The sequence below is a fragment of the Dermacentor albipictus genome, chromosome 2 (assembly GCF_038994185.2).
Source record: "Dermacentor albipictus isolate Rhodes 1998 colony chromosome 2, USDA_Dalb.pri_finalv2, whole genome shotgun sequence".
In the NCBI taxonomy this organism is placed as follows: domain Eukaryota; kingdom Metazoa; phylum Arthropoda; class Arachnida; order Ixodida; family Ixodidae; genus Dermacentor; species Dermacentor albipictus.
The window spans coordinates 50,919,064-50,936,589 of NC_091822.1; the positions used below are offsets into that span (position 1 = coordinate 50,919,064).

The 17,526-nt window shown below is 44.0% G+C and overlaps 1 protein-coding gene across 1 annotated transcript; it reads left to right on the plus strand.

Annotated features, from left to right (window-relative positions):
• The first annotated feature begins 1,582 nt into the window (after positions 1–1,582).
• Positions 1,583–12,976, plus strand: LOC135904317 (uncharacterized). The gene is made up of 5 exons (XM_065434941.2): positions 1,583–1,919; positions 4,178–4,300; positions 5,248–5,316; positions 6,380–6,460; positions 11,267–12,976. The coding sequence occupies exons 2-5, from the start codon at positions 4,252–4,254 to the stop codon at positions 11,608–11,610; spliced, it is 543 nt and encodes a 180-aa protein (XP_065291013.1). The 5' UTR covers positions 1,583–1,919; positions 4,178–4,251; the 3' UTR covers positions 11,611–12,976.
• The last annotated feature ends 4,550 nt before the right edge of the window (positions 12,977–17,526 follow it).

Here is a 17,526-nt window from a genome sequence, read left to right on the forward strand (position 1 = left end):
GCCACACGTTCCGCCACTGAATACCCGCGCGACGCGATCGCACACGCCGACCACGCACGCCAGCTCGCCCGCACCCGTCTCGAGGCCTCACATGAGCATCAGAGACGACTCTATGATTGCCACCATCGCGTCGTTCACTTTTCTCCGGGCTCTCTGGTGCTTCTTTGGTCACCCATTAGACGTGTGGGCCTTTCGAAAAAGCTGTTGTCACGCTACACTAGCACATACCGTGTGGTGCAACAAGTGACCGATGTCACGTATGAAATCACCTCCGCCGACCTCTCAGCGTCATCGTCAGCTGCAAGTGACATCGTTCACGTGGCGAAACTGAAACCATACCGCACACCTTTCACCACGGATATGTAGATTAAGCACCGGGACGGTGCTTCTACCGCCGGTGGTGATGATACGGAGCAGCCGCCACAGTGTGGCGCACTGAGGAGTAGGAAGACGACGTGTGTCCGCTTGATATCATCATCATCAGCCTGGTTACGCCCACTGCAGGGCAAAGGCTTCTCCCATACTACTCCACCTACCCCAGTCATGTACTAATTGTGGCCATGTTGTCCCTGCAAACTTCTTAATCTCATCCGCCCACCTAACTTTCTGCCGCCCTCTGCTACGCTTCCCTTCCCTTGGAATCCATTCTGTAACTCTCAATGACCATCGGTTATCTTTCCTCCTCATTGCGTGCCCTGCCCATGCCCATTTCTTTTTCTTCATTTCAACTAAGATATCATTAACTCGCGTTTGTTCCCTCACCCAATCTGCTCTTATCCCTTAACGTTACACCTATCATTCTTCTTTCGATAGCTCGTTGCATCGTCCTCAATTTAAGTAGAACCCTTTTCGTAAGCCTCCAGGTTTCTGCCCCGTACGTGAGTACTGGTAAGACACAGCTGTTATAAAATTTTCTCTTGAGGGATAATGGCAACCTGCTGTTCATGATCTGAGAATGCCTGCCAAACGCACCCCAGCCCATTCTTATTCTTCTGATTATTTCAGTCTCATGATCCGGATCCGCAGTCACTACATGTCCTAAGTAGATGTATTCCTTGACCACTTCTAGTGCCTCACTACCTATCGAAAACTGCTGTTCTCTTCCGAGACTGTTAAACATTACTTTAGTTTTCTGCAGATTAATTTTTAGACCCACCCTTCGGCTTTGTCTCTCCAAGTCAGTCAGGATGCATTGCAGTTTGTGCCCTGAGTTATTAAGCAAGGCAATATCATCAGCGAATCGCAAGTTACTGAGGTATTCTCCATTAATTCTTATCCCCAATTCTCCCCACTACAGGTCTCTGAATACTTCCTGTAAACACGCTGTGAATAGCACTGGAGAGATCGTATCTCCCTGCCTGACGCCTTTCTTCACTCTAAAAACTAGGAAGGGTATCGCAGGAGTGAAGCGGCCGGTTCACTCTTCAAAGCGTCGTTTTACTCTCGCAAAATGTCGAGGAGAGTGAAATGCACTGTTCACTCTCTCACGAAGGAGAGAGTGAAATGTGCTTTTCACTCTCCCCTTCAGAGAGAGAGAGTAGTTCTACTCTTGCGGCAATAGAGAACAAAACGTAGCGTAATCTTCTGCTTCAACTGTAGGTGGCTGGCCCCGAACATGGCAATGTATCATTCATGCACGCTCGCTGAGCAAAGAACACATCGTTTTACATCTAAGAGAACAGGCCGCCGCAGTTCAAAGGAATGCGTAGCGAGCGCTCTACTTTTTCACTCGGAGTTGTCCACCGCGCGCGCGCGCGCTCAAGATCGCGGAACAACACAGCACCGGAGAAAGGTGATCGGTACAGCGAGCAGCGTCGCAGGCCTGCAGCCAGGGGAGATCGTGTATCAGCGATCTCGCGTTGCCACGAAAACACGACAGTCGTTCGTCATGCCTTGGATATAACAACAAATCCTCCACGGTAAGTGAATTCTAACTTAGGTGCACATTCTCCGTATATGTCATGTTATCGCCAGGAAGTCGTCGCTGCGCTTAGCCGACGCGATTGACAAAGGACTAGGCATACGCGCTGTGTCTCTCGATGTCAATCGAAAAAGCCAGTCGTGGCGATAACTGCATGTGATTTTATCACTTTGCCGTTGTCCGTAAGAGCATTAAAGATCGCAAACGCTGCCAGAACTATGGTATGTTCAATAAGACGCCAGGCGAGAGGACGCTTAAAATGGTTCGTTCACCAGCCCGTGATTCCGAGCCTATGCGGAGCGTGATTAGCGTGCGTTTTGTGTGTTTGAATTTATTCAGTTTGGCAGTCTACTGTGTACGGAACGCTGTTGAACTAAGGAATCACATAACAGAAGGCGTCGTTTTGCTGGCAGCGTGCTTTTTTTATAAATAAACCGCGCGCTTGACGGTGTTTCGCGCAGGGGGAATCTGCGACCACTGAAGTTACGTGCAGCACCAGTGCTAGTTAGAAACTTTGCCGCAGGCATTCAGCTGCATGCTGCAAGAGGTCAGTTAGGCGCGTTATCTTGAACTTTCTGAAAACGCATGAGGAATCCATGTTTTATGCTGAAAAAAGCATAAACCCCATATATAAGCGATCTTGCGCGCGGCAGCTACAAGCGACGCGATGGAGATGGCTGTCGCGTTCGCTCGTCGCCTACAAGTCGTACTCCGTGCGAGCGACGATATTGAGCGACGCCTCCCCGGCATGAGGGCTGCAATCACGCGTGACGCGTGCTTTAGTAATTTACGTTGATGTATTTTACTATAAAAAGTAGCATAAAATATTTGCGGAGGTCTTGCCGTAGGTTCTTATCCTTGCACGTATAAAAATTGAATTATTCGCTCGTTCCGCGCGACAATCGGTAGTATTTGAGCGATGTACATACATCCAGTTCCGGCTTCGCGCTATTGGCTAGTCGCTCATAGCACTTTCGGGCGACGAGCGACGATTTCTAGATTTCCAGAACCGAGCCATCTGTTCAAGCGACGGCCCGTTTTGTCGCTCGAAGCCGTCGCCGTCGCGCACTAAATCGCTCTCACAGTGTTTATCCCTAAGACTGAACTGTTTTTGCTCATGTATTGAAATGGTGTGATTATAGGTAGGTCTGGTTTTGTCTCCTGTTGCGGTTTTCGTGCACGGTGCGAAACTGAAAGGATGCTTATGTCTACGAACTCGGTGAATTGTCGAGCAGCTAGTTATGCATCGGCATTGAATAATATAACGGCTGCTGTGTGGAATTACAATTGCAAGGGCGCTTTGCATACGCTTGTTGTTTTGGACATGCCTGTGCATTTGCTAATATGAGTTGGCGTGTCAGAGTTATGTCATATTAATAGCTAAATCAGCCTTCCTCTGGGGGTTACAAGTGTATTGTGTGTATTTTGCTATTGCATGCAAGATCAAAATGTGTTTATCGCTTGAATATTTTTAGTAGAGAAATAATATCAAAATAAAATGTTGCTTTGATTCCGTGTTACCAGTCTGTCGTACACAGAACAACAGGTTGGTGTAATAAACTAATAATTGCGGTTTAACTGCAACTTTTACACGCCTTCAAGAATCTAAAATGCTAAATTTCAAACTGCAGCAGTAGTCGGGTCTGTCAAAAATGAACTCCATTGCGCACCTCATACATGAAAATAAGTTCATGCCTTTTAGTAAGCTTAGATGCAGGCTGCAGTGAGCTTTTTTGTTAGTATTGAAATGTGGGTAAGCTTGCCATAATAAGCCTTGTTGCCCTTTTTTATAGGCACATCCATATATCCATTGAACTGAAGGACAATATTTTCATCCCTACTGAGCATCATGTTTGCAGCTATAATCCTCAAATTATGGCTTCAGCAGTGGCACAACCAGGGATGGTGCGTGGGGCACACTGGGCACGTGCTTAAGATGTGTCACAAGTGGTGTTTGCGATACACCAGACTCATGACAGGCCTATGATGTCTGAGAATGACCAATATTCTATTCATTAGCAGGAGTATTCTAACATTCGTGCCAAACGAAGATGAACTGTCCGTTATTTCTTGTTTGTTTAAATCTAAAATTGAACTTAATTTAGCAGTTGACTGTTGCAGTCATTTGGATGTTTTGCATGCATTTCACTAAGAAGACTAAGAGCTAAGACTTTCTTTTATTGCCATGGCCTTGACTGTCTTGATGTTGTTTTGCACCATGCCCTTGTGTTGACTTTTGCATACAATATTTTTCAGGCACCCGCTTTATATAACGCAAGAAAGCAGCTGCAAGGACACGAGGATGTGAAAGAGCCAGTGCAGAGGAGCCAATGCCAAAAAATCAAAACACATTGGCATGCAATTTGGACAAGAAAACTAGTATGTGGGTATATTGGGTGTACCATTTGACCAAATGTAAACAAAATCAAGATACAGTATGTTACACCAAGATGAAAATTCTTACGTGCTCCAGGCAGTCATCTTAACATGCTATATTTATGTAATGTCTCCGATTGGAAAGTCAAATCAAGTATGCTCTCTGGAGACAAACACATAGCAGCAAGTGTCATTGAAAGGTTAGAAATGTGTTTTAAAAAAGCTGATTAGTTCTGAGAAGTGACTGCTTTTTGTCTTGCCTCTCAACAGATACATCCATCTGATATAAAAATAGTGGTACAATGAAATTGCATATTTGCTTAGTGACATGATACATACTTGCAATGAGCACGGTGCCTGTGTTTACTATAAAAAACAGCCCATGCTTGGTTAGGTTAGGCCCATTACAACATGCAGGCATGGGTGATTGGCACTTTTTATTTCTGTGTCGTGAGGTTTATTTACGTGCGTATAGGTGCAATGGCACGCAGTATGGCTAGTACAAAAAGGGGGGGGGGGCTCAGATATATGTAGCTCACTGTACACGACACAGGGCAAAGGATATCCGTGTTCAGCAACTACGTTAAATGCCATGTACGTAAATTTTACAACGCTACTCATTCGAAGCTCGCACAGGTGCATATTGAAGAAAAGTTTTTCAGGGTACATAATTTAGTGCGTCATTTACACTAATTTTGCTCTAACCACAAGACATAATGATTTGAATATACTGCACGGAAAAACCTAGAGCGAATCTTCGTGTGCATACATAAAGTCATTCCTATGCATTAGGTTTTTCGCGTAATGCATTACCTGTTGACAGCCTATCTTATCATGTGTACTCTGTTTACATTACAGTTGTTTATTAGTTTACTCATTTGTTTTGCAACTTATGAAATGCCGGTGTATATATATTTTCAACATTTGACATAACCCCGTATGTTTTGTAGGGACAACCCAGGACGTGCATTTCTCAGCACCCAGTCAACTGCCAGAAGTGACTCGAACACAGGCCACCAGTAAGTGGACATCAGTTGCAATTTCACATTATGAAGTTGGCTGCTGCCTTGTACTGAGGCTTTTTTTTTTAATGAGATGGTAGTGTCGTTCTAATGTACATTTTGACCACAAAGGTGCGATCATGTCTCACAGAGGCATATATGGTTGCTATTCTCTGCGAGGGACGTGTTCTCGTGTTCGTGAAGCATTTGTGTTTGGCAGTATTGTCGCCCAATGAGTCAGATATAAGCACTGTAACTCGCCACTGCCGGCAAGTAGTTGCGAGAAACACAATATATTATGACGCTGTAAAGTTATTTCATTAATTCGAAGGAAAATTTTGCAGCGGGAAAAAAGGTTGCTATTCCAGGTAAACATGTCTTTTTCTCACAAGGTATTTAACCAAACTGTGGATGCGCGAAATTCGTGACTTATGAATAGATTTTAATTCATCCTTTAGTAATGCTTCTAAAAGAGACTAGAAATAGCATGTGACTACCTCTCCAATCAGCAGATCATACACTTACAGTCATAAGTGGTAGTTCCATGCAGTCTCGCACTCTATATAACCTTTCCTTTTAGCACCATTGGAACTGGCGGCTGCGTTTTCAGAAGGAGGAGTGCACTTGGCACTGTTTATGTATGTGTGAAGTCGGTTTTCTTTGTATGTGTTGGCTCACTGACACAAACAGTGCAAAAATCAGTTGTACCATGAGGCTGACGACGCCTTCTGCTGCTAGAAATGTGGCACTTCATATTTTATAGTACTGCATGACATTTAAATCAAAGCTAGCACATAAAATGATCAAAAAAGCTAACCGCTGTTACAGCTATTTTCCTCAAAGAAAGCTTGTCCTTTACGGGCTGTGTTAATCTGAGCTCTCCACCGATGTTTCAGTAGTGAATCCCTTAGTGAGTGAGAGATTGGGGTCAATCAATTGTGTTAGTCTTTAAATGGTGTCCTAATTATGTGTATTTGTTCCAACAAAGTTGTCTAGATTACTTTATTGTGTAGTGTAAAGCTTATGAAACCATAAGCAACTAGTGAGTTACTAACATGCATATGCATTTGTCACTATACAGGTGGCACTCGGCTGTACCACTGCAGTGCTGTGGAAATTGCCAGAACCAGCGGCTTTGCAACAGCTGTTTCACAGCATGTCGGTATGTGCTAATTTATAGTTATGTTGGGATGGGTTAGTATTATGGACTACTGCTACTCAGTATTGTGACAGATCCGTATGATAAGTGATGTAATGGGCACAGTGAAAACCTGTGAATGTTTTACTATGGTAAATAAAAAGGCTCTCCTTTTAGTCACTGGAGCAGGGGAGAAGAGCATGCAGGCACTCCTGAATGTACATATATTTCAAAACATGAGAGAGACATATATATATACCGGGTGTCCCAGCTAACTTGAACCAAGGGTTTAAAAATGAAATATTGGGGTCAGGAGAGTGAAACTACCTGCATATTGGTGACAGGCATTTGGCGCACCACAGGAAATTTTTTGTATTGCAATTACTTAACTAGTAATTAAGATAATTTTTTTAAAATTTTTAATATTGACTTTAGACACTAAGTGTGATTCGCAAAGTTGGAGAGCACTTTCAGAAACCCCCATTCCATTATTCGCCATAAAGAAAACCTTACGTGTACCTCTTTTTTCGAGCTCGAAAGAAAGCTCGCGAAATACAAAAAAAAACCACGTGACGAGCGCATTCGCGCGCCGCGATCGTGCTGCTCTCAACCGTGCTTTCAGTGAACGAAATCAGCTCCGGTATTCATTCGGCGGCCCCGTTTCAGAGGCAGGCCGATATCTTGGTGGTGGTTTCTTCGGCCGTGTCAGCCAGTTCGCGCGTGACGGTGTAAATTGCAGCGAGTGCGCTGCGCTTTGCAGTCGCGATAAAGACTGCCAAGCTCGAAGTTTTCAAATGAGAGGAGTTTTATTTGCCAGTTGCAAAGAAAATAAAAGTGGCGGTTTATGGCTTGGCTGTGCGGCGATGACAGCCGTGGCATGCGGTTGTCCTGACTCCATTTCATTTCGGTTTCTTACCAATTATAAAAAGTGCTCGAATAGGTCACCTTGTGCGACGATACAGCTCTGGCATCTTGTAACCAAATCAGCCGTTGCATTTCGTATGACAGCCTCAGGCATGTTTAAACAGACTTCCGTTATTTTGTCTTTAAGGTCTTGCGGTGTGGAAGTTGGTGTGCTGTACACCTTGTCCTTGATATGACCCCACAAAAAGTAGTCCAGAGGTGTCATATCAGGAGACCTGGCTGGCCAGTTCACGGGACCTAGTCGTCCTATCCATTTCTGCGGGAACGCTGCGTCGAGCCAGGTCCGAGCCTTGGCGCTGCTGTGCGCGGGGGCGCCATCGTGTTGAAACCACACATTTGTGGCCCTGGCGAGCGGTAGATCCGAAAGGAAGTCGTCAACGGGTCCTCTGAGGATATCATTGGTGTAGCGATCTGCTGTCAGCGTCTGGTCGAAAAACACAGGCCCGATCAAACTACCGTCGAAAAGTCCACACCAAACACTAAATGACCACTGGTACTGGTGCTGCGTCTGTAAAACCCAGTAGGGATTTGAATCGCTCCAGTAATGAGCATTGTGCAGGTTCACCTGTGAATTGCGCGAAAAACTAGCTTCGTCACTCCATATCACTTTGTTCAAAAAATCCGGGTCGTCCTGCATCTTTATCAGAATCCAATTAGCAAAATCGGTCCTGTTTTGGAAGTCCCGTGGCAACAGATTTTGATGAAGCTGTACGTGGTACGGATGCAGGCGGTGTTTGCGCAGTATTCGCCAAACTGATGACCTGGAGACTCCGGTATCCTCGCTCACGCTGCGCACGCTTGCTTGGGGTTCCAGAGCGAACAGCGATAAAATATGCGTCTCGAAGTCCTCGTCAAAAACAGGTGCTCTGTGTCGTGTGGACGTAAAACTGCCCATCCGTCGCAGCGTCTCGAAGGCACGCAGGATCGTTACTGAACTTGGCCGCCTGCCTGGGTGCCATTGTTGCATAAGGTCTGCAGCGCGCCTTCTGTTCCCATGACATGCACCTAGAGCCAGAACCATGTCTGCTTTCTCTTCATTTGTAAACGGCATGTCTGCAGTGCTAGTAATCACTACACCAAAGATTCAGTCTCGCATGAGAGTGGCATAAGAAGAGCACACGACAAACTGTGCTTCACCGCTGCTTCCAGCTTTCAAAATCCTCATTAGGAAACTGCAACACACAGCCGCCAACACCTCGCGGCGAAACATTATTCCCTGTATTTCTCTTTTGCTTCTGAGTGACAAAGCAGACTCGCCATCTCAGTATCTTATCAGATTGGGACTAAGTCGTCGTCGCCGGGTGCCAACTAGCTGACGCGGACGAAAAACCCCCGCCAAGATATCGGCCTGCCGCTGCAACGGGGCCGCCGAATGAATACCGGAGCTGATTTCGTTCACTGAAAGCACGGTTGAGAGCAGCACGATCGCGGCGCGCAAATGCGCTCGTCACGTGGTTTTTTTTGTATTTCGCGGGCTTTCTTTCGAGCTCGAAAAAAGAGGTACACGTAAGGTTTTCTTTATGGCGAATAATGGAATGGGGGTTTCTGAAAGTGCTCTCCAACTTTGCGAATCACACTTAGTGTCTAAAGTCAATATTAAAAATTTAAAAAAAATTATCTTAAAAACTAGTTAAGTAATTGCGATACAAAAAATTTCCTGTGGTGCGCCAAATGCCTGTCACCAATATGCAGGTAGTTTCACTCTCCTGACCCCAATATTTCATTTTTAAACCCTTGGTTCAAGTTAGCTGGGACACCCGGTATATATATATATATATATATATATATATATATATATATATATATATATATATATATATATATATATATATATATACACATACAATTAAACTAAAGGCAGGGACATTCCATCTTTCATTTTGAATTGACTTGCACAGCGCAAAAATAGAACACTGACCACAGAGAAGCCCACATGTTAACAGGTTTGATACACACAATAATTCAACAGATTTGATACTTCAGGTGTGCTATTTTACGCCAGGGGAAGGGAAAGGGGACAAAACCAGAAAAAAGTGGAGTGGAAAAGAAAGGAATCGTGCCAAAAAGCATGAGAAACATCGTGCAGCCAGGATCGCCAGCAGGACATCTGAAAAGCACTCTGATAAAATTACATACAGGGCAACCTTAAGTATTGTTTGTTTCAAACAACTCAGATCACATGCAGCCATTACTGCAATCAAGTTGTTTCCTTATGTCATGAGGGAATGATGTGGGCCCAAAAAACTGTTTAGAGCTGAAGGATTATGTTCCATGCTTGCCTCATTACCTGCTTTTTATCATATTGTTATCAGCTGCTTATGTTAGGGACAAAAAGTAAGAGTACGAGGTCTTCCCTGATTCGCCATTTCACACAACATGTCTTTGTGACTATATGTACATGCAGATGATCCATAGATGAAAAATATTCAGTACAGTAGAATCTCATTACAAGATACACTTGGTTGTAAGAGACATATGAAAATGGTTTGGTTGGTTTTTCTATGTTTGCCACGTTAACAACACTGTACACAAGAGACACCTTTGTTACTAACGACTTTTTAAGTATTCACTACTTCGAAGGGACACAACCCAGACACATTCACTTCACGCACCTTGTGTGCTCTGAAGGGCGTAAAGATCATGCAATCCTCACACAAGTCAATTGCGCATGTCTCTTTAGCATGGACTAGAAAAGGAAGGCAACGAGGACAGTGCAGGGCAGAAAGTGTCGACAGTTGAAGCTGCCGAGCGTCTAAGAGCACCTCAAAGGCACTGCGAGCAACAAGGCTTGCAAAGTGAAGTGTTTAACTTCCAGAAGTTAGGAAGGAAGCTAACACAATCTACAGTCACTAAAAAGCTGTGAATGTCTTCTTTAAAGGGCCCCTAAGCCACCGAGGTTGAAATTTATTTGCGGTGTTGCAGTTGTACATGTTAAGGCAACGAACACGTAGCCATGAGAGTTTTTCGAAACGGTGCAGTAATAGTGGAGCTACGTGTTTGATTATCAAAAAGTAGTCCCCGCTCATTTTACTCTTTCATCTGGTACACGCCATCTGGATAGTATCGTCTTTTCCTCGCCTAGTACACCTCCAAATGTTACGGGACAGGCCATCACCAACGAGCTCTGTTGCTGCCGCGCAGGCCCGTCGTCCTGCTAGGGGTGGCGCTAATGACCTCGCCAATACAATGGAACTGTGTGGTGACTCTTGCTGAAGAGCCTCATAGGCAGACCCTTCTGTTGGCGTTTCTGTTCTTTGCCCCCATTGGCTGCCCACAATGGCATCGCGAGCAACGCGACGAGGAAGGAGTGTGTATTTGCTTGCATGCCTTGCCGGCAGTCGTACACTTTCGTTCGACCAATCGACAGCACCGGAAACTGGTGAATCATCAGAGACAGCCTGGTGATGTCAGGACAAACTGGGGGGTGCAGGATAGGTCCAGAGAGGCGCACGGAGTCGTTTTCTTCATATTGTGGTGCTCCCACAGTGCTGCGCACTGTGGCGTTTGGCATCGTCAATTGTGACGGCATTCTGATTTTGATGCGCGTGTTTACTTGAAATGTTCAAAAAATGTCGAGAAGTGGTTTAGGGGCCCTTTAAGCCACCCTGAGCAATTATTCCTTGAGATATATCTAAACATACTTTACTGATGATGCATAATAAAGTGATCTAGTCTGGCTCCTCAGTGTTTTAAAATTTCTGCTATTGAGAGACATGTTTCCCGTGCCTCTTGAGTATCTCTTCTGAGGCTTAACTGTAATGTACACACATAATTGTGTAACTCCTCCAGCAAGTATTATTCATTAAGCCTGGTCACTGATGTGCAAAGCTTGTGGTTAAGTTTTGATGTCCATACTTTTTAGAGCTATGTTTATTAATTCACGCTGTTATTGGTTCTTCGATGCAGGAGACAATGCCTACGAAATTATTGGCCCTGATGACGAGAGCCCTCAAGGGGCAAACGACATCTCTGTTGCAGAAGTGAGCCCGATACCACCTGAAGTTACCATGACAGGTGGCACGGCAGCAATAGATACAGAGACGGCCATGTCTACTGCAGCTGCAACAGTGTACGAGGCAAGCCGCAGTGTGTCAGCATCAGCAGCAGTGTCAGAAGGAACCGCACCAGGCCTGGTAGAGCAACATGTGTGCTATCACTGTGACTTTTTTTGTAGTGCATACAACTCATTTGCTCAACATACGAAAGCTTTTCACCACGACTGTGAGCCATTGTTCTTGTGCATCAAGTGAAAAGTGTGCAACAAGCATCACTTTAAGATATGAAAACATATTACTGTTGTTGCCTCCCCAGCCAGCCCACATAGCGACAACAATGTGGAACACATGGTGGGACACACCTCTTCCCCATTAGAAGATAGTAGAGACTGTCAGTGTTGTTGTTAAATTAACTGGTCTTTGTAGGCAACTAGAAGGACAACACAGGTGTCATAAGATTGCTGTTTATGTTGTTGTTGAAGAGGTAAAAAAGAAGTTTGATGCAGCTGAAGTGCCAACTGATATTGAGCAAATCGAGAACAAGCACCTGAAAAAGCAACACTATCGAAATTTGGGTATCTGTGTGCCGCCAACTCTGGTAAAAATGGCATAGGACAGAAGTGTGATGAAAATCACATAGACACTGCTGTTCCATCACTGGTCACAGTGAGCAGTGACTTGTAGGGCAAGAGAGTCAACTGAAATGAACATTATGGCATAGTGTCATGCTCCCATGTGACCACTTTCCATGTTATTTTGCTTGATACAGCTCAACCTCCAGAAACGAGACTGCAACTTGTCTGTAAAAAGCTTTCACAAAAAATTATAACACTATTAACACAGCAGTATCTTCTTTTTTTGTGGGTTCGAGGTTCCCGGGTGTCCATTAATGCAAAAATTGCGGAAAAAAAGATCATGTGTCGTACTTGCAACTTTTTAACACGTACGAAGGGGACAGAACTTTTCTAGTCATGCATCTTCATCATACTATCAAGTTTTTAAATGCCTTTTATAATTATTATTACCAGTTATATCTGAGTGCATTGTATGCATTTAGCAGGTGTAAAATCAGGTCAGTTGGATCACATGCCTTATCTGCAAGGGAGCCCTATATTCAAGAAATTTGAATTAATATAGGTACGTTAGAGACGCAGTCTTTCAGCACTTTATTGCGTGTGGTTTAAGCATTGCTCAATACTTTTGTGGATGGCAGTTTCAACCGGCACAGCACTGCGCTTTGTCACGGTCATGTATCTTCAAAGCGGTGTTTACCATTTGTGTTGATCTGTTTGTGTATTCATAGAGCAAGTTCTTAATTTATTTTTTTCCGCATTCTTGTGCTTGCACTAAGCTTGTATAAGGCAGTTACAAAATGGGCGTCACTATAACGAACTGTTCTGTTGAGCTTACACTTGCAAATAATAGTGTTCAGATGGCCGCACTTCTATGCAGGTGCACCAATAGCTTTGTGTATGTTCTCATGTTTGTATAAATCTTATATAAGCTAGTTAGAAAATGTATGTCACTAAACATTGTGATATTCTTTAAAGAACTGCTTGGTTGGTTTTACACTTGTGAATTAGTGTTGAGGCTGTGGTATTTCCATGTAGGCCCACTGCTAGCTTTCTGTGTGCTCACTTGTTCGTATTAAGCTTTTACAAGGGAGTTACAGCATGTACGTCACTAAGCACTGTGATATTTTTAAAGAACTGCTTTGTTGGTTTTACACCTGTGAGTAATAGTACTCGGGTGGCACTAGTCATGTGTAGGTACACAGGGACCATTTGTATACATTATGCTCATGTAAAGCAGTTACAAAGTGTATGTCACTAATCACTGTAATATTTGTTGAAGAATTGCTGTGATGGTTTTACACTTGTGAATAATAGTGGTCAGGATACAGTACTTGCGATGTATAGTTGAATTTATACAGTGCCAATGCCAAGACATGGGCTGTATACGTACCAAAAGAAATGTATGTCATTATATTGTTGTGATTATTACTGCTTGGATTTTATTAAACTCTAATAACATTTTTTCTTGTATCTATTGAGGTATGGCAATTTGTCATGCAACCAAACTGAGGACCTGAACTTGTGCATACAAATAAACAGCTAATTTAAGAGTATACTGCTCATATTCTGCGAAACCAGTTTAACAAATCTTGTACTACAATGCTGAAAAAATGACAGAGCTGACAGGGATGTACAGAAAGAGTTCTGCACTGGCTGAAGGACTGCCCCACACTGGAGTTGGTAATGTTGCGTTTATTGAAGTAGAACAGTAAGTGAGCTTCTGTTAAAAATGTGACAGTCAATGCAGAAACATAAGGCAGACGAGCAGATGTGGCACATTTTTTTCAGGGCCCTCCATGCCTACTACTGCATTTCTAGTCTTCCTGTGCTCTTCGTATAAGCCCCTGTTCAGCCAAGGTTTTTCTCCATGACAGTTGTTCTACTGGGTTCGTAGCAATATTGAAGAAAAAAATGCAATGGTTTTCAAGAACTTTCGAGGCCCCGACACAGTAACTTCAAGGACCTCGTGCGATTTTTTTAGTAGTTTGGACAGGCGATAACTTGTTCAACAACATTGTTAATTTTAATGCAAACAAAAGAATACAAAACAAATCGCAATTCACTGATTTCAAAAATTTGAAAGACTGCTAATTTGCCTTTCACCGCCCATCACTAAATGCACACAAGGAAGCATTTCAAGAAAGCGCTCAGTTTTTCTGCAATAGCACAATTAACTACTTGGACCTGCAACATTTGCAGTTTTTGAATACTGTTTGGTTTGACAGTGTATGGGATGTCATCTGTTGCCTCAGCTTTTCACCACCAAATAAGCAATAGTCATTTGTAATTTCCTTTTATTGTGTCTGTAGCTCTCAATTTACTCATCACGGCTTTTCTTTGAATGCCTCAACTGTTGAGCTTCCTGATTCTGCTCCTCCAAGTACATTTGTCACCGGTTCCATGTGCCTAAAACTGGTATCTGCAGCTCCTTTGTAATTTCAACTTTAAGGATGTCGCTTTCCTTCTATTACCTCCACAGACAATTCTCTGTGACATGCGAAGAGTGTCACAGAAGGGAAAAAATAACACTTGGCAATGTCTGCTATCTCTAGCCAAGTGTACAAATTTAAGGACTTTCCAGTACTTCTAAAAATTCCAGGGTTTTCAATGCCTTGAAAATGGCATTTCAGAAATAAAGGGTTTTCAAGGATCGCTACAAACGCTGGTTTCTAGCACCTAAATAATTTTACAAGCTTATTTTGGCATGGAGTTCGGAAATTCATGCTTTTTAGCTAACGCTGCACTATCTGTACATTGAAGCCACGAGAGCGCAACCATTTTGGAGTAAAGAAAAATACTGAAAGCTTTTAATACCACTCTTTTTCTATGGAGCTTCGTATTGCCTAGTTAGGTTTACGAATGTGCCTGGTTTTGGTGGGCGTTTCTTCGACATTTTCTGTGAGAAGTAGATGACTAACCCCCGTATTCAGAAATGTATATTAATACAAAGCTCATGCTTGACTATATAAACGACGCCTGGTGCGAACGTCCCCCAGACGCTCAGTGCCTTTCTTTTGGTGCGTTCACGACTTGCGTCATTTAGATCAATACCCGCCGTGGTTGCTCAGTGGCTATGGTGTTGGGCTGCTGAGCACGAGGTCGCGGGATCGAATCCCGGCCACGGCGGCCGCATTTCGATGGGGGCGAAATGCGAAAACACCCGTGTACTTGGATTTAGGTGCACGTTAAAGAACCCCAGGTGGTCAAAATTTCCGGAGTCCTCCACTACGGCGTGCCTCATAATCAGAAAGTGGTTTTGGCACGTAAAACCCCAAATATTATTATTATTATTTAGATCAAGTCAAGCATGGGCTTCAAGTTATGATGCATTTCTGAATATTGGGGTAAGCGTGCGCAATTCCGGGCAGCGCATGGTGCCATTGACACTGAGAGGAAACGGGGAAAACAAAGTTAACGCCCTATACTCCTAAACTTTCGCCTACCTGTGGTGTGCGTGTATCGTGGAAGAAAAAACAGCGCAAGCACCAGGACGAAAAATAGCATCAACCACACCAGCGCTTCGTGGTGTTGTCCATGTTTTTGCGTCGTCCTTGTGTTGCGCTGTTTCTTCTAAAATGCTCAACCAACTAGCCGGCAAGTCTATCCTGTGCATATATATTGAACACACGTATGAATGTAGATGGTCTTCGAAGCTTTTAGAATGAGCACTGCCACAGGATACGAGCAGTGCACGCGTAACAAGTGGACACATTAGTCATTTAAACATGCGTGCCAATGCATGTGACGCGGCTATCGGCATAAGCAGTCTCCAAATGCTGGAATACATGCTCTTCAAAACGCTAACGATCCGCTGCTAATGCAGGACAACAGCTCACAGCGGACTGAACCAAACTCTAAACTAATGCACTTGAAAAGAACGCCTACACGGCAGCGTGAGGCACGTCGAAATGCCTGGTACTGGCATCGCAGTTGACCACACACGAATGGAACTGGCGGAAAAAATAAACAGAAATGCTCACCAGTATACGCGCGACTTAAATTCACATACGTGGATGGTTGGCACGATACTTTGTATCCGCACATTTTCGGAGAACATATAATGCATGAACTGGAAAAGCACTCGATCGTGAGCTGAACGGCACATTTGTTATTTTCCTGGGGTGACGACAAGCCGTGAATAGTTCTCACGTCGTCGTCTACGTTGTATTCCTCCGTTAGTCGTAGCAAGGAATGGAAATGATGCAAATGCAAACGTATTCCAGTACACAACAGCACAGCACACTGCAGAGAAACTCCACCCACTGCAGCCGATTCCTCAAATACATTTGTTGTGTATATAAGATCTAAAACAACACTACTGAGCGTGGTGGCTCTGTGGTGTAATGGTTAGGATGTGTGCTTTGAATTGTATAGATGCGAGTGTACGCGGGTTCGAATCCACGTGATGTATAGAGCAATATGGTTCTCCAGATAAGTGTGTGATTCCCTCGACTACTGTGTTCTAATTAGACTATGTGTCTCCTGATTGTGAAATATGCGAAGATATTTGCGGATTGAATGTGCATACGCTTTTTTTTCTCCGCAGTGGCGTTCGGGAGACGCATAGGCCGATTCCGAGCAGTCACGACTAGGAAATAGCCAGGAAAACTGACTTTAAAATCCTGCATAACATTGCTCACGCCTATTCTGAAGGCCGCTTGGAATTGGGCCACTGAGTCTGAGGAGCCGCCTAGGGAACGGTGTATCAGCGACCCTAATTTGATCTGATTTCCTGCCTGCATGCGTGGCCAGGACTTCGCTAAGAGGGTATTGGGAAGAGTACTAGCACTCTGTTTGGGGGAGTAGAAGTACTCGGTCTGGTGGAGTGCCATTACCCCTACGGTGAGAGTATTACCACTCTGCGGAAGAGTACTAGCACTCCCTGTGGGAAGAGTATTATCACTCTGCAGAAGAGTACTAGCAATCCCTTGCGGTGGAGTAACAAAACTCTGTCAACAGGAGTTGACCTACTCTCTTTCAAAGAGGGTCGATCTACTCTCGAAAAGAGAGTGAAATATGGGACAAGCCGCTACTCCCTCAAAGGGAGTGCCCGGCACTCTCTTAGTTTTTAGAGTGTTTATTGGGATTTTGTGGCCTTCTTTATGGAGGACTATCGTGGCTTTGAAGTCGCTGTAGATATTTTTCAGTATTTTTACATATGGCTCGTCTACACCCTGATTCCGCAATGCCTCCATGACTGCTGGGGTTTCGACTGAATCAAATGCTTTCTAGTAATCTAGTAAATAAAGGTTAGTTATATTCCGCACATTTTTCTATCATCTGATTGATAGTGTGAATATGGTCTATTGTGGAGTAGCCTTTATGGAATCCTGCCTGGTCCTTTGGTTGACGGAAGTCTAAGGTGTCCTCGATTCTATTGGCAATTGCCTTAGTAAATACATTGTAGGCAACGGACAGTAAGCTGATCGGTCTATCATTTTTCAAGTCTTTGGAGTCCCCTTTCTTATGGATTATGATTATGTTAGCGTTTTTCCTAGGTTCTGGTACGCTCGAAGTCATGAGGCAGTTTCTCTAGAACAAGCTACCCACCATCCTTGAACAAATCTGCTGTTACCTGATCCTCCCCTGCTGCCTT